The sequence below is a fragment of the Cyanistes caeruleus genome, chromosome Z, assembly GCF_971803275.1.
Source record: "Cyanistes caeruleus chromosome Z, bCyaCae1.hap1.1, whole genome shotgun sequence".
NCBI lineage: Eukaryota > Metazoa > Chordata > Aves > Passeriformes > Paridae > Cyanistes > Cyanistes caeruleus.
Window position 1 is genome coordinate 56,055,668 of NC_141732.1, and position 22,329 is coordinate 56,077,996.

Consider the following 22,329-nt stretch of genomic DNA (forward strand, 5'->3'; position numbering starts at 1 on the left):
CAGGTGGAAAGAAGTCAGGTACTGCCAGTGTTCCCACTGAAGCCACACAAGGCTTTGTGCATTAAGACTCCCTTCCTTCTCCCTGTGGTAGACTAGAGAGAATTGGAGACATGCCAAGCTGTGTGAGCAGTGAGACCCACTCACTCTTTGCAGCTTTGGTGGTATGATGTGTAAGGGGAAGGAGGGACTTCCCCTTTGAACATTCTTCCCTGCACTGGCAGGGTGCCAGAAGACTCTGAACATCAGTTTAACCAATGGACATCTAAATTGCAACAATCAAGCTTTGTCTCTGGATTCTTCACAGTAATACCTTTCTACACTTACCATTTCTTATTATCTTCCTTATATTTTCTTAACTGGTACTTTTATGCTTTTATATTATTACCATAGCATTTTGCGTATTACTTATTACATAGCATTACCATTTTTACCATAACAATTACCAAAATGGCTAAATACATCCTCTTCATTGCAACCAAATTGTTTTGAAACAAATCCTACACACACACACACACACATATACACTAAGCCACCAATCATTCACTGTCTTTTCATTCTAATCCACACAAAAGCATCTATCTGCTCATTATTCCAGTTGCTATATACTATGTTTGGCACAGTTAATTCTCTCAGGTACTGGATACCTTTTTCCATGGCATTCCACCTGCTTGGGTGCACTACTCGATCATCCTTGACAGTGCCTGTCCTTCATGCTTGACAGGAGTCATCTCCAGGGTCTGAGTTTCTGTCCTTTTCCCAATCCTCTTGTCAGTGCCCTGGGTCAGGGATCCCAGCTGTCTGGCTTCACTACTGTCTGGTTTTACACTGTGGGCTGCAATATCCTGGCATTGAACCAGGCAGGTCACCAGCGGCTCTCCTGTCTGGTGGCTGAATCTTACTGCATATCCCACAGCTCACCCAGGGATAGAAATGGGATGATTATCTCTGGCCCTGACTCTTCCTCCTGTTAGGATAACTCTGCTTCCTCCTCATTCCTTCCTGTGTGAACTGGTTTGATCTGGATTTCTTCTTCTGTATAGGGGCAGCTGCTACTGTGACCAAAACTGCAAGAGAAACCAAAACTATCCAACCATTTTTAGTATTAGATAATCAAGGCATTACTTCACTTTACTTCTGGCCAGGATGTTGATCTGGGCAGGATGTGCAACAGAAATAACTTCATCCACACATAGCCTGGCTGTGCAGAGAAAATCCTTCCATTGCACATGAATTTTACCAGATTTTTCACAAACTTAATACAATCAAAACCCATAGAGATTAATTGGTTTAATGTTCATTAGTTCTGTTATAAATGCAACGGCAGATTAAAGATTAACAAAGATTAATTTATTATAAATTAATAAAGCAACAAACAGCGAGGAAAAAACCACAATAAATGGACAGCGCAGCGCTGGGTGGACAGGGTCTATACGCAAGGTATAGGTGTTCCCAAATCCACGTCTGAGGGTTCTCTGGCCTGGGTTTTTATAGGGATTTTATGTCCCCAGGCTAGAATTCCAACCAGTTTCCATTTACCAAATGTCCCTGATTGTCTGGTGAATGGATTTCCTGGCCTAGAACATTGAGTCAGTAAGTATCCAGGCAGAGTCTCCTCAAATGCAAAGTGAGTCTGTATGTATTTTAACATATTTCATCACAGCAGGATTGAGAGATCCGGGCTAGCACCGATGGATATCTCGGAGGAGTAGTCTCTTCTTTGTCTTTCTTGATTGAGTTTCTGTAGTATGGGTTTGGCGGGTGTGGTGTTCGATTCTGGCAACGACCATTTTCCTGAGGCTCGTCCCTTTTGTCTTGCTTGATGGTCTCCGGCCGAAATCGGCCGGGAGTTGCCTTTCTCTGGAGGTAGACTTTTAGGCTGTTTCTTTTGTTTCTATGATGGCCTGTGTCCTGTCCTTTCCTCCGAGTTGATGAGTCTGCTGAAACCTGTTATCTGGGGGGGTTCTTTTGCAATTCGTGATTTTTGGAAGAGGAATTCTACCTCGACCGGGAGGAGAATTCCTTATTCCATACTTTCATTTAGTTATAATTATACATACTTTATTTAAACTTCTTATTTCCGAATTTTTATTTACCCAATTCTTTATTACAGTCCCCCACCTAATAATTTGAACACATTAAAAATTCGTGTTTTCATACTTTTTCAGAGGAATATCAGGTTAAATAATGTCGTTTTCCTCTTGGTCTAACTCTTCTATATTTTCTGTGGACAACATGTGTTTATTTTCAAATTCCCTCAATGCCTTAACCGCATTTCTATTCTCTTTTTCTTCTTCTAACTTCATGATTTTTGAAAGAAGGGTAGTGTTTCCTTGTGCCTTTTCTGGGTCTATTGGGAGAGAGGCAATCTGCATTCCTTGAACGACAGAATGTATCAGTCTGATCAGACAAGGAATTAGGCAGGGTAGGAAGATGACTCCGGCAATAGAACATCCTATAAAGAATACTAGCTTTTTCCACCATGCCCCTTGCCCAAAAATTTGATCCCACCAAGAGGCTTGTAAAATCGAATTCCACTTCTGGACGGGTACATGGGCTACTTTCTTTATTTCAGCAGCTAGACCCTTTATAGTTTCTCCGAAGTCATCTATCTCCATGCAACACTCTGACTCGTTATATCTGCCACACACTCCTCCCTCCTCAGCTAGCAAATAGTCGAGAGCGAGTCTGTTTTGGTAGACAAAGGCTCTCATCTGAGAATGTTGTTTTGCTAGGAGTTCCAGGGCTTCTGAAGTGTGATTTGAAACAACTTCTACCACAGCCTGTAACCTAATGAGCCGATTGAGGAGGTAGATTGGGGTCCTGTATCCCCATCTGCCATCATTTGCCCATATTGCCGGTCCATAATATTGTATGATTCTTTCGGCGGGCCATTCCTCCCCCTTCCACTGGTGGTTACCTCCGGCTATTGGTAGTTCCCGTTTCAATTCCCTCTTTTGTCGGGCTAGGGTTTCAAAGAGGGGAGCACCTAAAGACCTGCTTTCATCTTTAGGTAGTGTAAAGAAGAAAGGCCGAATTATTCCGAGTGTGCATGACCCTTTCCAATTTCTGGGCAATTCACTGTATGCTTTCTTTCCGCATATCCAGTAAATCCCATCCGGTGCCTTCCAATCTCTGTTAAGTTTTGCCGGGTCCTCCCAATATTCCCTCAGGCCGAGAAAGGCATGGAAGGGATTCGCCCCGTCCTGTTTGTTCCAACATAAACCAATTAGATCTATCCATTCGCAATTATTTTCCCGAGATTGGCTCCAATAGCCCTCGGGTGATTCTGGCTGCCAAATTTTTGTCTTTTTATCTGAATTTACCGAGAGAGTTTTTACACACGGGGTGTAACCAACTAGCTCGGTGAATTCCCTTCCTTCCCGACTGACACAAAAGGTTCCAATGATTCTTTTATCAATCACCCACCCCTCTGGTCGCCGGGTTGTTTTGGATAATCTTAATCCCGTCCACTTAAGCAATTGTTCTGGGGTCAATCCTTCTCCCTTCCATGGCCATCTTTCGGCTGATTTCAGGCCACCACATATCCAACAATTAGTCAATCCCAATTCGGTAGCTATTTCCTGCATCAGATCTATGAATAGATTCTGATTAGGGCTAGGTAGCTTCCAATTATCGTATTGTTTTTCTAGTTGTTCGTATTGCTCACTGAGAGAGTTTAACCTCTCTTGTTCGAGTCTTTTTTTCTTATTTTCCATTTCCTGCCTTTTTAGTTCAAGAGTTAATTGTTTTATTTTATTTTCAGGGTCTGAACCATCCTCGTCTTTTGCGAAACAGATCACCTGATCAAACTGCAGACACACTCTATCATCGTCATTTTTCAGTAAATCCAAAACTATCGGTTCATTACTGAATGACACTTTCGTTTCATGTTTCAGGTTCTTCCCTTCCCAGTACAATTTCCCCCCCATGGCACAATATTTTAAGTTTGCTTTATTGTAACACAAGGGGTTGACTCTGTGGTACGCAATGAACGTTGACTGTTTCTTTCCTCCAATCCAGACAGTTTTATTACACTGCCCGCAGACCGAGATTGGGGAAACCCCTCCTATATCTCTCTTACTTCGTAGATGGGTCGCTTGGACCTCTTTTTCCCCTGTGATATGGGGTTGCCTTTTTCCAGTACCTATCCCCGGGGTGGAGCACTAAATTTTTCCTTCCAGCTTACACAGGTCCATTTGGGTACCGTTTGCCCAACATTCTCCTGCGTGCAATTCCGGAGGGCAGGCGATCCATGGCTCGGTTCGCGAGGCAGTTTGGCACTGCTCACACTTCCCCAGGGAGGTCGTCCCCGGAGGCGCCTCGGGGCCCGTTCTCTCGGTCCAGCACATGGCTAGGTTCAGGATCGTCAGGATTCCCCACAATCGCATCCCTCTGCCATTCCCTCCGCCCGTACAAGAACATACGGCGGGGATAACCATCTTCTCGGCAGCAAGGACTGTCTTCAGGGGCCCTTGACGTTCTGATGGCAAACCTCCTTTTAAAGGTTGCCCACCGAGATGCCTTGATCGTGCCGCTCCTGCACGGTACCTTTACGTTTCGGCGGCACTCTATTATTAGAGGTTCCGCTTTACAGTCCAAATGGCCTCGTAATCCTTTTTGAAAAAATCGGAACCACTCAGGAGAGTCGAGTTCCAAGATACCCACCCGGGTAGCAAGTGCTAGAAAAAGGTTGGTCTGTTCTAATTCCTCTTTGTAACACGCGGCACACAACCCTCTCGGTTTTTGCCCTCCCAAACAATGAGTCACCCACGTTTGTTTATAATATGCACACTTAAAATGTACAAAAGGAAAACAATAACATTCAAAATTGGTGCAACTTATCCTGTCTTCGTTGCTCATTTGTTGTTCCGCTGAAGCCTGATTTTCAATTCTCCCGGAGGGGTTGCAATTTTCCACTCGGGGGAGTCGCGAACCGAAACTTTCTTCACTCGGGAAGAGTGTGTCCAGCCCTTTTCAGCCGTACGAACCGCGGTGTCTGTAGTCAGGAGGACGAGGAAAGGTCCTTCCCAGTGAGGACTGAGGGGTTGCTCTTTCCACACTTTGATCAGTACCTTGTCCCCTGGTTGAATTTGGTGGATCGGAAATCCCAATGTGCTGCTTTGAGGAATCAATCCTCTTCTCCTTAACTCCTGTAAGTTTTTATTTATAGAAATGAGATAAGGTTGGAGTTGAACATCCTCTGTTTGAAGATGTTCAACCGGCATACCATGCTTGTACGGCATTCCATACAACATTTCAAAGGGGGACAGCCCTGTTTCTGAGTTCGGCATGGTTCTTATATTCAACAATGCCAAGGGGAGACATTTGACCCAGGACATCTTTGTTTCAATTGTCAATTTGGATATTTGTGACTTCAATGTCTGATTCATCCTTTCCACTTGCCCCGAGCTCTGAGGGTGCCAAGGAGTATGATATTGCCATCTGATCCCTAACGCATCGGACAACTGTTTGATAATTTTTGAGGTGAAATGTGTACCCTGATCCGAATCAATATGGTCTATAATACCATATCTAGGAATTATTTCCTCCAGTAGAATTTTAGACACTGTTTGAGCCGTGGCCTTAGCTCTGGGAAAAGCCTCTACCCAATGTGTCAATTTATCTACTATAACTAACAAATATTTATTTCTGCCAATTTTCGGTAATTCCGTGAAATCCACTTGGATTCTTTCAAATGGTCGGTATGAGATTGGCCGACCTCCCCAATTGGTTTGCCGAAAATTCGCTCTGTTTACCTTTTGGCATATCACACATCCCTGTACCTCTTGTTTTGCAAGCTCAAAGATTCCCTTACACCCAAAGAATTTTAAAAATTGTTCAGCTAATGCCCTGGTTCCCCAATGGGTTTGTGCATGTAGTCTTTTGAGTATTCCTTTCGCTATCCCCTTCGGGACCAACTCCCTCCCGTCGGGTAACCACCATTTACCCTCTTTGAAATGTCCCCCTACTTTTTTGAAGTCTTCCTGCTCCTTTTCTGAAGGAAGCACTGAAACCTCTGGGGGTTCCCTTGGGACTAGTTCAGAAATACTTACGGTCAACAATGCCGCTCTTTTCGCCTCTTTATCCGCTAAATTGTTTCCCCTTGTATGGAATTGTCGTCCGGTCTGGTGTCCTTTTACATGAACCACAGATACCTCCAGTGGCTCCCTGACCACTTCTAAAATTTGTCTAATTATTTCCTCATGTACCAATCCTTTTCCTTTAGTGTTGATCAGACCCCTTTCTTCCCAAATTTTCCCGAAGGTATGCACTATCCCAAATGCATATTTTGAATCGGTATAGATGGTTCCCCTTTTTCCCTTCAAGCCTTTGAGGGCTTTTAGGAGAGCAAAGAGTTCACAAGCCTGTGCTGACCAATTTGCTTTTAGGGGACCCGATTCTACAGTCTGTCCTGTTATACCATTTATGATGGCATAACCCAATTTACGTTTTCCCTCCATCATTCTCGAGGAACTATCGATAAACCATTTTTCTCCTCCTTCCAATTCCTGATCCTCCAGATCGGGTCTTACTTTAGTTTGTAATTCCACTGCTTCAATACAATTATGTAGTAGCTTTCCCGTTGGTTCCCCGTACAAAAATTGCGCAGGGTTTTGTGCAGAGGTTGTCCTTAATTCCAATCCTGGCGAACTGATTAACATGGCTTCATATTTCAGAAGCCTTGAATCGGTCAACCATTTCTCTGCTTTTTGTTGTAAGATATTTCTTACATCATGTGGAGTATAAACTATCAGGGGAGCTCCAACCGTTACCTTTTTGGCTTCCCCAACCAACAGTGCTACTGCCACAATTGCTTGCAGACACGTAGGCCAGCCCCGACTGACTGGATCTAGGATTTTGGACAAAAACCCTATGGGTTTCTTCTTTTCTGCCCATTCCTGGGTTAAAACTCCCTGTGCTGTTTGTCCACTTATGTCGACAAACAGTTGAAACTCTTTTCTGATGTCTGGTAATGTTAGAACTGGAGCAGTGACAAGGGCATTCTTTAGTTCTTGAAATTTAATTTCGTCTTGTCCTGTCCATTTTAATCGATCTGTATTTAGCCTTTCATACAGAAATTTCACCTTTTCACTGTATCCCTCAATCCACTGTCTGCAATATCCCATGAGCCCTAAAAATTGCCTAATTTGTCTCTTGGTTTGTGGGGCAGGAAGTTCAAGGATTCCCACCACCCTCTCGGGATCTAATTTCTTTTTCCCTTGTGATATCCAATGTCCAAGATATTTTACTTCGGGCTCGGTGAATTGCAACTTGGATTTAGACACTTTCAACCCCTTTTGTCCCAGAAAATTCAGCAGGGAAATGGTACATTTCTTCTACACCTGCTCTTCCGTGATCCCGGCGATTAGCAAATCGTCTACATATTGTAATAGTTTTGTCCCCTCCTCTGGAGTGAATTGAGTGAGTAGCTGCTCTAAGGCTTGTCCGAACAAGTTCGGAGATTCAACGAATCCTTGTGGAAGGACCGTCCACCGCAATTGCTGATTTCGATTGGTATCTGGGTCCTCCCACTGGAAAGCGAAAAAATTCCTACTCCCTTCATCCAGAGGACATGTTCAGAAAGCATCTTTTAAATCAATTACACTATACCATACATCCTCTGGTGAGAGTCTGTTTAGTAAAGTGTAAGGATTTGCTACCACCGGAAACCTGGTTCGGGTTCTAGCATTTACAGCTCTCAAGTCCTGAACCAATCGGAAGTTCCCATCGGCTTTCTTTACTGCCAGGATGGGGGTGTTATGTGGGGACATGCAGGGCTCGAGCGTGCCTCCTTTAAGCAGCTCGTCAATTATTAATTTCAAACCCTTCCTCCCTTCGGCTGGGATGGGGTATTGTCGGATCCTTATCGGATTCTCTGGATTTTCAATTTCAATTTTGATGGGAGCAATATCTAATTTTCCCACTTCCCCCTTTGAGTGCCATACTCGGGGGTCAATTTCCTTTTCATCTTTTGAAGTTAAATGCAACACCTTCACTACTAATTCTGAATTTTTCACAATGATATTTATTCCTAAAGCTATGATCATATCTCTTCCCAATAGATTGTAGTCGGCTTCTTCTACAAGCAACAAATTTCCTAAACATATCTTATTTTCTGACTCGATTTCCACCTCCTTGATTACCGAGACTTTAAATGGATCTCCCTTTGCGCCAATTACAATTACTTTTTCTTTACTCGTTTCACACCCTATAGGCAACTTCTGCAGGGTGCTTCTCTCAGCCCCGGTATCAACCAGGAAGCTCATTTCCTGGCGGTGGGGACCTACCTTCAATTTTATCAAGGGCTCTTTTGCTGTTACTGTCCCCATTTGAAAGAGCCCAAGACTTCCCTAATCTTCTTTAAATATTTGTTCATCTTTTATTCGTTTCCTGCAATCCTTTTTTATGTGTCCTACTTTCTTACAGTAGAAGCACTCAGGAAGACCCTTTCGAGGAGGAGTTTCCTCCTTTTGAGATCCTTTTTGTTTTTTAGGTATCTGTTTACCCTGTTTCTGTTCGTGTTTTTGAACTTCTTTTACTGCAGCCACTAATATTTTGGCTTGAAGTTTCTGTTTTTCGTCTTCTCTCCTCATATAAACCTTCTGAGCTTCCCTTAGAAGCTCTTGGAGACTCTTCTACTGCCATCCATCAATTTTCTCAAGTTTCTTCCTAATGTCCTCCCATGATTTAGCCACAAACTGCGTTTTCAGCAGGACCTCCCCCACCGGAGAACTGGGATCAGTCCCGGAGTAAATCTGCAGACTTCTCCGCAGCCTTTCTACCCATTCGGTAGGGGATTCCTCTTTTCCCTGACATTCCCCAAATACTTTGCTAATGTTCTGTCCTCTGGGGACCGCCTCTCTTATTCCTTGCACGATGATATTCCTCAAATCCATCATGCTTCTTCTCCCTTCTTCGGTCTGGGCGCTCCAACTCGGGCTCACGCTCGGCCACTTTTGGTCACCGGGTGTTCCCTGCGGGTGCCGCCTTTCCCAATCCCTGATGCCCGCCTGTTTAATCATCTCTCTCTCCTCCTGGCTAAACAGGGATCTCAGGATGGCCATGAGATCTTCGTAGGTGTAAATACTACTTCCTAGAAAATCGTCTAATCTTTCGGCCACTCCAAATGGGTCATCTAGCAGTCGCCCCATTTCTTTTTTGAATGCTCGTACATCCCCTGAGTTAAGGGGCACGTTTACAAATCCAATTACTCCGGGGGCGGTTGGCACTTCCCTGAGAGGGAACATTCGATGCCCATTTTCCGTCTCTCCCCATTCTCTATTCCCTATTTTTGATTTCCACCGAGTCCTGCTTGCAGGAGGGGAACTGGAGTTTGCGGGAGGGTTTCCCCTCATTGCTGGCGGGATGTCTGCCGCAGCTACGTGACTCAGAGGGTTCCCTTCTGATACTTTCGGTGGTCCCAGCTGTGGTGGCCGGACCGGGATTTGTGGAGGGGGTAAGCCCCATCTTTGCGCCAACACCGACTCCAAAGAGGGTGCGGTGGCTGGGTTTTCTGCAGGTGGGGGGGTAGTGAGGGTTTCTGGCACTACTCCCGGTGGTTGAGGGGAGCGTGCTTCTGCTAGTTGCCCCATGGAACCCTCGGGTGCTGATGGTACTACTTGGTCCATCACCGGAGGCTCTACTGGCCCGCGGTACGGAGGGGGTAAGTGATCCAGGGGTTCCCAGGTCTCTGTCTTATGTTCGTTTTTCTGTTTCACTGGAAACAGCCGCACTCTGGTATTTAACCAGAGTTTGGCATATTCTTTCTCCTCGGCGTCTGACGAGACCTTTTTCTCTACGTGTGCGAGTAATTCCCTGCACGTCCATTTATCAAATGTTCCCAATACTGGCCAAGTGAGACAGTTTCTCAATTCCTGTCCTCCCCAGATCTCGGCACAGTAATAAATCATTTTTGCCTTAGATTTTCCCCGTTTCTCGGGACAAATTTCCCAATTTCTCAACATCCACCCTAAAGGACTCTCTGGTGGGATGTCTAGCATTTGTTTTGATTCCTCTGATGGGCTTTTCTCGTTATCTAGTTTCTGCGTTCTACTTTTTCTCTGTCCCATTTTCTTACGATTCTTACCTGCTCTGCGTTGTGTTCGTCTTTCTTTTTTCTTCGTCTGAAAGTCTTAGATCGCACCAATACTTACCTCTCGGTTAGCTGTACCGGGGTTTTCTCGATGTTCCGACTTTCTAAATCTTTTGGCTGAGGGAGTTTACCAGTTCCAGAGCTCGACTGGACGTTCCTTCCTCTCTCAGCCCCCTTTGATCGGTCCCCTGAGACTCCCTTTAGCCTCAGGCTTTACGAGTAAGGAAAGAGAGACCCTTTCACACAGAATCGCTTCCTTCGCGGCCGGCCAATTCCCTCGCGGGAGGATGGAAACGCGGCCTTGAAGTCCACACTCGCTTCGTGACCAGGTCACGTCTCTCACAAACTCGCCCGATCACCCGCTCAACCTCACAGTACTTACAGCAATTTCCTGCGAGGGCGTCTTCGTGCACGTATGACTTTTTATGAGCTACCAAGCCGCGGCTTTCCCGAAGGCTCCTGCCTTCCCGAGCTCTCTGGATCCGTTCCCCTTTTTATTATGGTTTTTCCTCAGCCTAAATTTGGTTCGGCAATCGGAGCGAACTGCGGAGGGTCTCTGCTCCCCAGGCCGCTGAAATCAGCGGGGGTACCCCCCTGGACAGCGAGATTCTCCCACAGTTTCTTCCGATCCGAGTCACGGCACCAATCTGTTATAAATGCAACGGCAGATTAAAGATTAACAAAGATTAATTTATTATAAATTAATAAAGCAACAAACAGCGAGGAAAAAACCACAATAAATGGACAGCGCAGCGCTGGGTGGACAGGGTCTATACGCAAGGTATAGGTGTTCCCAAATCCACGTCTGAGGGTTCTCTGGCCTGGGTTTTTATAGGGATTTTATGTCCCCAGGCTAGAATTCCAACCAGTTTCCATTTACCAAATGTCCCTGATTGTCTGGTGAATGGATTTCCTGGCCTAGAACACTGAGTCAGTAAGTATCCGGGCAGAGTCTCCTCAAATGCAAAGTGAGTCTGTATGTATTTTAACATATTTCATCACAGCAGGATTGAGAGATCCGGGCTAGCACCGATGGATATCTCGGAGGAGTAGTCTCTTCTTTGTCTTTCTTGATTGAGTTTCTGTAGTATGGGTTTGGCAGGTGTGGTGTTCGATTCTGGCAACAACCATTTTCCTGAGGCTCGTCCCTTTTGTCTTGCTTGATGGTCTTCGGCGGAAATCGGCCGGGCGTTGCCTTTCTCTGGAGGTAGACTTTTAGGCTGTTTCTTTTGTTTCTATGATGGCCTGTGTCCTGTCCTTTCCTCCGAGTTGATGAGTCTGCTGAAACCTGTTATCTGGGGGGGTTCTTTTGCAATTCGTGATTTTTGGAAGAGGAATTCTACCTCGACCGGGAGGAGAATTCCTTATTCCATACTTTCATTTAGTTATAATTATACATACTTTATTTAAACTTCTTATTTCCGAATTTTTATTTACCCAATTCTTTATTACAGTTCCAAGTTACATAGTTCTTAGTATTTGGTTTCTTACTCGTTACAGATCTCTTTGCCTCCCATGTTATTTAGGTCCTCATTCTTGTCTCTGCTTTCCCAGAGCTGGCGTCTCCGACCGTGCCAGGTGCAGTCGATGTTCCGTTAATGGCCCTTGATGGCTGTTACCTTTTGTGTTTCTTTTGTGTCACTCCTACTCTGTTGAGATGTTCAGCCCATCGGGCCTAGTGGGACAATGCCCTGAAAACAAACTTCAGTTCACTTCCGCGGGGCAAAGGTGAACAAACCTGACTAAAGTTATAAAATAAAAAATTCTGAACTTGGTGTATTTTGCAACACTACCAGCAGAGGTTGTTCCTCTGGTTCAGCTGCAGTTTGAGTGGCCACGGTGCCTGCTGGTCTTCTTTCCTCTCTCCTCTGAGCGTGCTGTTTAGGGACAAGCAGTGTCTAGGAAACAGCAGCCAGGGGCATAACTTCGTGCCTCTCTGGAGCAGCCACAACAGTTTTCCCTCACATATTCTGCCACTTTATCAGGATCCTGTAGTTGTTCAGGAGTGAGGAAAGATGTGTGCTAATGTCTTTACAAATAATTTGATGGGTGAAGGTATGAATGTTAACCTCTTTGAAATTACTCTTACTGTCTACTAAATTCAAGGCAGCAGGTTTGTAGTAGAGCCCGGACAGCTTAGCTCCTGAGATCAAAAAGGGTCTGAACAAGCCTGAACTTCTGAACCTTGGGGTAAAATGTCAGGTTTAAGGGGGCATATGGAGTATGCTGTTTGGGAAGGCTGTACCTTCCCAGTACATCAGGCAATGGGGAAATGAAGAGGGAAACATGAGGCCAGGATTTTAGGAAAAAAGGAAGCTGTGCCCTCCAAAACCCTGAGAGAGAAATCCCCGTGGGCATGTACCCCAAAGTCTCTCTCCCTTTATTCGAATAAAGTTGAAGGACTCTTCTGTCTCTTTTTTGACATAAACTTCTGGCATTTTGTGGATTTTCCTGACACAGATGAACTTTCAAACCACCGAAGCACAAAAATCCTTCAAAAGCTGGCCCATTTTTTCCCACATTCCGTACCACTCATGCCTATCTACCTTCAAGGCAGATGTCTGAGTAGCCTCCCAAGAAATACCTAAACATGATGTAGACCGAACTGAGGAGACCTGCCAGACTTAGCAGTAAGAACATGCTATTGTTAACACCCAAAGGGAACTCAAAAATTCTTAGAAGCTCTTGTAACAGGAGTGAAAATATGGGGAAAATCATCCTCTCCAGTTCCCCCCTGCTAGATTGGACATGACTATTAATGGGGTCCCAAAATGTAGTGCCTGAGGTAAGGGTAGAAGAGCAGCACTGAATACATAATCCAAATGACCCTCACTGCCCTTGATGTTATCAATGCCATAAACTGATGTCACACAGTACAGCAACAGAACAATCCTGATCCCTTTCCCTCCTCTGAAAAATAACATCAGGAGGAGCAGATACAGGAATTTATAAAGGGTAAGGTACAACACCCACACCAACAGATGAAACAACACTCTGACCAGATACCGATCCCTACCAAATGCAGCAAATGCTTAGATCAAATTTGTTTCCAGTCCTCTCTGGTTGTATCTGTAATTTCAATCCTTCCTGCCCCATAGTGGGTGCCAAACAAGACTGCTGTGGTTTAGGAATGGTACTACCCAGTTTAGTGTTCCCACTGAGATGCTTCAAAGGACACTGCCACTTACTTGCTTGCCCACTCCCTCTCTGCTTTCCCCTGGAGTGAGATGGAAAGGGAATTCCAAACAAAAAAGGTAAAGATCACAGGCTGAGCTAAAAAAAATTTACTGGAAACAGCAATGAAGTAAGAAAACAAACATTAACAGCATCAATGTACAAAAAAGAGTGTGATTCACATGCAAAAATGCTCACTCCACTGCAGAGTTGCACCAACCCCACTGCAACCAGTCCACCCTGACTGGGAAGAACTTCTCCCTGGAAGGAACCTCCTCCTTCTCTTAGCAATGAGGTGAGGTGACACAGAATAATCTCTGGGTCTTAGCTGCCTCCTCACTATTGCAAAAATGAAACTTGTTCTGGGGCTCCAGCCAGGATAAATACTATCCAGTATTCACAAACAGTGCACATTTGGGTATTATTAACAGTACAGATATCTATCTTCTGTGGTGATATCCCTCAATATCTAAACACATTTATTCCTGTGAATATGTACCAATGATGTGATGAAGTAGGACACTTAGCACAGTGCCACCCACTGCACTCAGTGTAAACACTTAGATGGTCAAAACTGGGTTTATTTACAAAGTTTTCCATGCACAACAACTGACATTTCTAAAATTATATAAAATATACTTAAGAAAAGGATGACATTGCACATGTTTATTAACAACACTGAAAGAAGAGGAAGAACTAAAAAGCTTAACTAATGCCAGCAAGTAGTGGCACTGAGGTAAAGTTACAAAACAACCAACTCCTGTCACCGATTAGAGCTAAACAGCAGTTCAAATCTCCAAGCCAAGATGTGGCACCTGCAGAAGAGCCAACTGTTATTCCTTGATATTTTGAAGCAGCTTTAATAAATGAGACTCAATAACCTGCTGAACTGAAGCAGAAAAAGAGATGAGATTAATTAGTGTTCATTTTTGGGTGTTTTTAGGGTTATAGTGGGTTTTTTTTTTTTTGGCAGATACTTGCCTGTGCTGTGCAATCATTTAATAAAAACCAGACATGTATAAATTCATTCTGTGAATAAAATCAGTATTCCTTCAGACATTAAAAACCTTATATAATGCAAAACCAATACACACAGTTACGCAAACAGTGTTTTTGGGGGTTATCACCAGTTCTTTGGTTTAGATAGACTGATAGCACATGGAAAATGAATTTTTAGCCTACAAACAGAAAGTAGCCAAAAACATGTATTAGAAATAACCACTGTAAAACACTTTGAGATTGAGCTCTTGAGGTTCTTCTATGTAGACTCCTGTGAAGTTGTGCTGTGCTGGTTTCAGCTGGGGTAGAGTTAATTTTCTGTGTTTTGGATTTGTGCTGAACACAGGATTGATAACACAGAGCTGTTTTTGTTATTGCTGAGCAGAGCTTGCACAGAGCCAAGACCTTTTCTGCTTTTGGTACTGCCACAGTGGTGAGGGGACTGGGGGTGCTTGTGAGGTTGGGAGGAGACAGAGCCAGGACAGGTGACCCAAACTGACCAAAGGGAGATTCCAGACCATGTGGCACCAAGCTCAGTGTATGAAGTGGGGGAAAGAAGCAGGAAAGTGGAGGGACATTTGTGGTGATGTCATTTCTCTTCCCAAGTAACGATTTTGCATTATGGGGCCTGACTCTCTGGAGATGGCTGAACACCTGCCTGCTCATGGGAAGCACTGGATTAATTCCTTGGTTTGTTTTGCTTATGTGCACTGCCTTTGCTCTCCCTATTAAACTGTCTTTTTCTCAGCCCATGAGTTCTCCAGCTTTCACCCTTCTGATTCTCTCCCTGATATCTCTGATGGGGGAGGGAGTGAGCAGTTGTGTGGGGCTTGACTGCTGCCTGGTGTTAAACCATGACATGACTCATTCATAAGTGAAGGGCTCTGCTTGTAGAGGCATATACAGACACATGAGAGTAAGCTGGGCTTAATTTTTGATTCTATTCATTTCTGTAATGGCAGACATTTCACAGCTTTCAAAATGACAGCAGCAATGAAGGAATAAACCAACAAGGAGTCCCTTCTTTGCTTCTGGTTTCCATAACCAAGCCAGATAGTATAATTCACTGAATACTGTCTGCCTCCAAGAAAAGCTAGAGCTAGAGCTGATCTGAAAGAAGGTTTTCCAAACTACATAACATCATGGCAGTCAAGTAGGGTGAGGGGTTCAGGAGGGCTGCAGGCTTCTTACCACTGTCCAGTAACATACTCCTTTGTACAGGCTGAGGAAGCAACTCAGCTCCCCTTGTCTGAGTCACAGCTGCATCAGCCCTAAACACCATTACCTGTGTCCAGCAATACAGATCCAGGTCAGTGACATTTTTTTACTAAGTACCTGACTTCCTGGAACAAGAATGGAAGCTCCTACCCATTTCGGCCTGATGCTTTTAAGATTATTAAGACTTGTTGGACAGGTAACATGTTAAGAGCTGCAAAACCTCTACTAGGCCATTACAGCAGCTACATAAATGAGAAACTGTGAAAATTAATTTTTTTTAAAAGGGTTTACATTTACAATACTCACCACTCCGATAGCCCAAGGCTACAGCCAAATCCATGGAATTACAACCGGCATCTGTTTCAATAGTTGGATCAGCACCACTTTCTATGTAAAACAGGAAGAGAATTTTGTATTTCTGACAATCAGAACTGATTGTATGCTATTACTGATAATTTGGTTTGGACATTGGGCTTACCGAGAAGAATTTTTACACATTTCACATGGTTCCCATGTACTGCATATAGCAAGGGTGTGCCTCCATTCTGCAAAAGCAGAGAAATGCTTCAGACACTTAGTGATTAAGCAGTTCGCAACTGTAATTCCTTAACACATGAATATACTTCCAAGTACTAATAAGAGACTTCCTAGGTTTTATAAAAACGAGGTTCTGTTTTAGATCTTCACAACTTCCATCATTTTTGTGTACTGTTCAAACGCTAAGATCACACTTCTACAAGGAGTCAGCATTAGTCTCACTTCTACAAGAAATCAGCATTAGTCTCATTCTCTTTCTGCCAAGAAGTCGGAACTAGTAGCATGAACTTTTCCTATCCTATAGAAGTTTTGAAACTCTCAGGTATTTCAGAAGTCGAACAATTTTTAAACTCAGACCAATGCTATGTTCCAGTTCAATTTTCTGGCCAAAGCAGCCTCTGACAAAATTCAAGCTAGTCTTACCCAGTCATACTCATTGACATCAACTCCACAGTCAAGCAGCATTTTGACAATATCTGTGTATCCTTTACTGCAGGCCAGTGAGAGGGCACTTTCTCGCCCCTTCCCCAGAATCTGAGGATCTGCACCCTGAAATAAATTATCAATTAAAAAAAATAAGCAAATTTGAGGTTTTACACAGACCTTAACTTTAAAACTTTTAAGCTTGTAGCAGCATCGACAAACTTAGGAAAGCAAAACAAACTAAAGAGTAAATTAATTCAAAAATCAATTGTGTTTTTTTTCCTTACATTCTGGAGGAGAAATTCCACTACTGCTATCTGTCCATGAGCTGCAGCCCACATCAGAGGGGTAAATCCTTCTTCATCCTTATGATTGATTAAATTTTCTGTTCAGAGAAAAATATATAACTTAGTAATCCTTTTCAAAAGGATTTCACAATTCCTTGCACTGTATCAGCTGGTGAAACGTGTTGATGGTAACATTTATTTACCGGGAACCAGCGTGACTTAGAAGTCATTCTCAATTTTAAAAACAAAATTCTGTCCCAGTGATGGTGGTAGTATCTCTGTCCCAGAAAGAAAAACACATCCAATTAACAAAAGTAAAATTTTACTTTTATTTTATATTTATAAATATAATAATATTTAATATATTTAATATTTAATTTAATATTTAATATAATAATATTTATATTATTTTATTAAATTATTAGTTTAATAATTTAAAATCTAAGTTTTAAAGCTCTATAAATCAAACTCTGTTTTTGTGCAGAAATATTACAAGTTGTCTGTAATCTGGGCTTCATCTTTGCAGAGAAGATAAAGGACAAAAAATAAAAATTTGAAAAATAAAGAGGTACATCCTTTTTACCATGTTTTTTTTTAAATAGAGCTATACAATTTTGTAAAGAATGAACTTGTACAGCAATACAGATAAAACAACTCCATTCCCCACAGAGTTCATGTAATCAGTAAGATGGTCAGTGAAAACCATTAACATCTACATCAAGTGCATCTGGAAGAAGAAAAGAGAACTTTTAACAATTGGCTGACAAATATTTGAGCTGGATATTTTTTTTAATATCTAAGTACTTTAAAAGTTCCATGCTTATCATAGCACCAAAATAAGCACTTTTATCTGCTACCCACACTCCAGAATTGATTTGCTTTTCATATACATGGCTCAGTACAAAGTATTTAGACTCAGTGACTCATTATCTTTTTTCCACTAAACATGTCAACAAGAATGCACTGAAAGCGTGGGTGATTACTATTAGTGCATTAAGAATATACTATTCATGTTACTAAATTAATAAATATGTTAGGTAGAGCTGAAATTTTGTACATGTATTATGGACATACAAATGCCACACTATTCAGAATGTGTTGTTCTATTATACTGCAGGTGTGAGCCATGGCTTAAATCAGCAACATGCAGGTCTTTATGCTGATTGATTAAATAGAATTGGAAAGTCACCATTAATAGAAATATGTTTCAAATGACAAAGATAAAAATAAAATAAAATAAGCTAACATATTCCTTTCTTAGTTCCATGGATTACCTATATAGCTAGAAAGCAGGGAGATGAAGGGATTTACTGACTCCTATTAACGTTAATATTTTAATTTAAAATGCAAACCATACATTGATACAAAACAATAGTCCACATCTGCAAAGAACAGATACCTCAAATGTCCTCCAGTTTGTAACGTTATTGAAGACTTTATAGCTTTGGGGAAAACATCAAACACAACAGCATATAAATAGCTCAAAGGAAAAAAGAAGGCATTTAACCTCCTTCTGTCTCACCTTGTTCAATACGTGTGGCCAGATACAGCATTTCTCCCTGAGCAGCCAGCTGATGAACTGATAAAGCTGCCAAAAAGGAAGGAAAAGGTGTTACAGACACCAATTTTCATTCTGCTCTGTTTAGAGCTGAGCATAATATGTCCATTTGTTTTAGCAGTATAGAACTTGGAATCCAGAGTGTAGATGATTTCACCTTATGCTCTGAACTTATTATTAAAACCTGAAAATTTTCCAAAGAGTTTTCACAGATTTAGGTAATTTTTAAACCAATGCAGCAGTCATTCTTGAAAGCAAGGATACTTCCCACATCAACTCTTTACAAAGTAACATGCTCTCTTCACTGCTGTTTAGTCAGTGACCCAAGATTACTTTAAGACCCACTTATCAATTGAAAATGAACACAGTTTGAAAAATTAAGTATGTTTAATTTAAAAATCACACTTGTATCACCAGAAGACCTGTCCTGCTACTCAACAAAGAAGGCCTCTAGTGTGACTCTCACTACTGCAATGTGGAATTACAAAACTACACAGAACTTGACATAAAGAGAGGAAAACAAACATTGCGGATTTTTTTTTGTCATTTCAGAGGTTATGAAGAAATAACCTCCGATCCCACAAAAAACTGCATGGATGCATGGTTTTGATAATTGCAACTTGGAGCAAGCCTGAAAGGTGCTCAGGAGGCTATATGTGATAAATTATCCACATGATGTAGTAACAAAAATGATTACATTAACTGTAAATGTTCACTGTCCTCTTCCAAGTCACTACATGAAAGTTTAATTTATTTAGAACGATGGCGTATTTTGTTCAGTGGACTACACTGCAGCTCCCGATTTATTTTTTCCATGCAAGTAGCATTTTTCTTTTAAAAAAATTATTTTTAATTTATAGAGAAAATAGTTTACTGACAAAGTAAAGTAAATTACAGCATATCTATTTATAAAGGAAATGCTTGACAATTCAGAAAAAACCCCACCAGAAACAACGCTTCCTTGATTTTCAAGATCTGTGACAATCACAACATTTGCAGTATTCTGTTTTTACATTACATCTTAAGTATCCTGCAGCATTTACCAGTTGTCTAATTTTAAGATGCACAAGTTCAGAAAACATGGGCATTAAGTACATTAACTTACAACTTAGAATCTAATTCTTGATTTTGAAAGTATAGGGAAGGGGTTTTTTTGGCTTTTTTTCTTTCTGCAAAATAAAATTTAGTCATGAATTCCATATATCAGGTGGACGACTATTTTATGGTTGGACCCATGTGAAATTAGACAAGACTGTCTCAGTGTTTTCTTCTTACCTTAAAGTTCATTCCAGCGCCAAATCAAAAACTGCATAAATCCAACACAGAGTTCACAAAGTAATTATTAATAGTAAAGGCAGAAGGATACTTACAGTTTACAAGTAGAGGTGTTGTAGAGACTTCATTTCCCCTGTGTTTGTTGGTTAGTGTAGTTGATTGTTTTATTGGTGAGAAATGCTTAGTAGTTGATGGAGTATAAACATGTCTTACTTGGATACCAGGGGAAGGAGAAGTGTGGCTGTTGCATTCAGCTACATTGAACAAAAAAGAGAGGATTTCAGTACTAATAAGAGCATTAAAAGCAAGCTAGAGTCTAAGTCAAACTGTAAAGCACCAGTATCACAAGACCTTTGACATCCATGTTAAGAAAGCTTTGTGACATGTGCTTTTCCCCCTGTGTACTGTGAAAGCTAAATAAAGGGCTGCATTAATTTCTAGCATAAAATAATTATGCTAGTTCACATGTTCAGTATGGCATGTCACTCAGAGACACCTCTAAATGAGGTAAGCCTTCGTCTAGATTTTTCAACATGCCTGGTGTGGATTTATTAAGTAAGAGGGCTTTACTTAACTTGTCATCTTCTTACAGACACTCTGCAAGGCAGTAACATGACACAGCTCTGGTCAGACATGCACTCAGGTACCTGCTCTCCCTTTGCCTGCTCCCTAATCAGTCCTCTGCATGAGTGGAGACAACCTTCATTAACTTTCTTCAGCAGGGCTTTTCTCACTCCTGGATAAAATTTTAATAGCATTATGGATGCCTGATGAATACTCATCCAGCAGGAAGACAGGCTCCACACTAACTTACATAAAAGGCAACAGCAGGTCACTGCTTAGAATTCAGGAAGTCATTCACTGCTGATGTGTTCATTCATACTAACTGCTCTTGCTTTCTCTTAGAACCTAATAGCATTTTATTACAGAATATATTTGTATGTTGTTTTGGCTTCTAATTCTCAAAAGCAGCTTTTGGTTTTGAGATTAAATACTGAGAAGACACATTGAAGGATTAAACTCCATATTGGCTTAATTGATTTGACACCACTATGCACCAGTAATTAATGACTAGAAGCTAATTAACACACACACTGAATTAACACCATAGAGAACTTTGTGATCATAAATGCAAGCACAAATTCAAGGAGAGAACTAATTAAAAGAAATAGAGTGTAACAGAAAACAAAATTATGTTTTGTTTGCCAGTCAAACAGCTACAACTGACTGTACTGAATTAAGAGTCCTACCATAGATTTTGACCTGTGGTCCCTGGATTTACAGGACTACTTCTAAGGGATTTACAGATGTTACCTCAGATAAATAACCCTATTGCTGATGGGTGTAAATCTGCCACTCAGACCTGCATCTCTGCTAGGAAACACTTGGAGAGAATCAAAACAGTTTGAAACCTGCAATGGCTGATCTGCAGCCAAACAACACAAGTCAGTAAAACCATCAAAATTCAAAGCAGGCCTGGCTTTGCATTTGTTAGGAAGTAGGTCACATGAACTTCATGAAAAGATATACCATTAATGGTCTGAAATATGACAGCAAGTGCTAGAAACCACAATTGTTAAAAGTAAGTAGATGGAAGTCCTAATTTTGCTCTATATCCATATCCTCAGCTGTGAAAAAGCATGGATCAATTCTGATGAAGCTGTCCAGCAATGGCTGGATTAGCTGCAGGGATCCAGACCTGGAGCAGCATTTGCCTTCAAGCAGTGTGAAGCTACAGTGGCAAGCCCATTGCTAGGACTAGAGGCTTTGTACAGCCACAGTGACAGAACACATGTGGCCCACGTTATCTTTCATCACCCTCATGAAAAGATACAGCATGTTGCTGAAAGCCACTGAATCTGATGATACAGTGCGTTCAGCAGTGTTTTATAAAGAAGGCTACTGCTGAAGGACATGCCATACAGAAGCAGCTTGTTTTCCTAATTAGCATCAGCTCTTACTAACTTAAGAGACTTTTTGTGCCACTGATTTTTCAGTTAATATTTGTATTTAAAATTCAGTACAAAAATTAGTGTTGGAGAAAATTTTAACATTAATAATCCATCAAGCATATAATAAAAACATTAGAGGAACACATATTAGAAAAATGATCAATATAAAGCACACATAAAGCAGAAGGTTTTTTTAAGAAAACATAATAACAGGATGATACAGTCCACAGATAATATTTTGTACCATAACTTCAACCTTTAAATAAGACAGATGCAACTTCAAGGTCAGAGTTGACTTGATCTTGAATATTTTTACTGTCCTCCTCATTCAAAGACTTCACAAACCGCGAGCAGACATTCATATCAAATCTATTGGGCAAAATGAATTTCATCCCCATGGTGACACTCTGAGCTGGGCCTTCCTCTGTGCTGGTGTCGAGCTGATGCTCCACTTTAATGTCTGGCATAGGTGGAAGGCTGTAGTTTGTGGTACATTCTTCCACAATTAACTGGGCACCGACATCTAAGTTTGTTGAAGATGCCATGATCTCAGTCCCGTACAAGTTTCATGCAAAATAATGCTTCATTGTTTCCAGCCAGGAGCAATTCTGGCCAGCCAAGCCAAATTTTATAGACAATCTGCAACTGAACAAATGTAACAAAGGTTAAGAACATTCTGGTGAAACAACGCACAATAATAATAATCAAACTTTATTTAAGCTTATGGCATTTAGTTTTGTCAGTCAAAACACCGGTAAAGTATCAACCTTGTTGCTGTCACAAGTTAGTGATCAAAATCTCCATTTAGATTTC

General features: G+C 41.8%; 1 protein-coding gene across 12 annotated transcripts in view; it reads right to left on the minus strand.

Moving 5' to 3' along the window:
- The window catches only part of ANKRA2 (ankyrin repeat family A member 2), a 28,671-nt gene that overhangs the window by 5,792 nt on the left and 550 nt on the right, over positions 1 to 22,329 (minus strand). For 4 of the 12 annotated variants that reach the window (XM_023943661.2, XM_023943662.2, XM_023943663.2 and 1 more), the window contains exons 2-9: positions 21,773 to 22,161; positions 19,660 to 19,818; positions 18,254 to 18,319; positions 16,732 to 16,829; positions 16,445 to 16,570; positions 15,963 to 16,029; positions 15,791 to 15,871; positions 13,363 to 14,156 (exon numbers count right to left, since the gene is read on the minus strand). In XM_023943661.2, coding sequence (XP_023799429.1) covers positions 14,101 to 14,156; positions 15,791 to 15,871; positions 15,963 to 16,029; positions 16,445 to 16,570; positions 16,732 to 16,829; positions 18,254 to 18,319; positions 19,660 to 19,818; positions 21,773 to 22,061 — 942 coding nt within the window. In that variant the 5' untranslated portion in view covers positions 22,062 to 22,161 and the 3' untranslated portion in view covers positions 13,363 to 14,100. Of the gene's footprint in view, positions 1 to 13,362; positions 14,157 to 14,248; positions 14,297 to 15,790; positions 15,872 to 15,962; positions 16,030 to 16,444; positions 16,571 to 16,731; positions 16,830 to 18,253; positions 18,320 to 19,659; positions 19,819 to 21,772; positions 22,162 to 22,329 lie in introns of those variants that run through there. The other 8 variants (XM_023943666.2, XM_086866746.1, XM_086866747.1 and 5 more) reach the window with 2 other exon arrangements.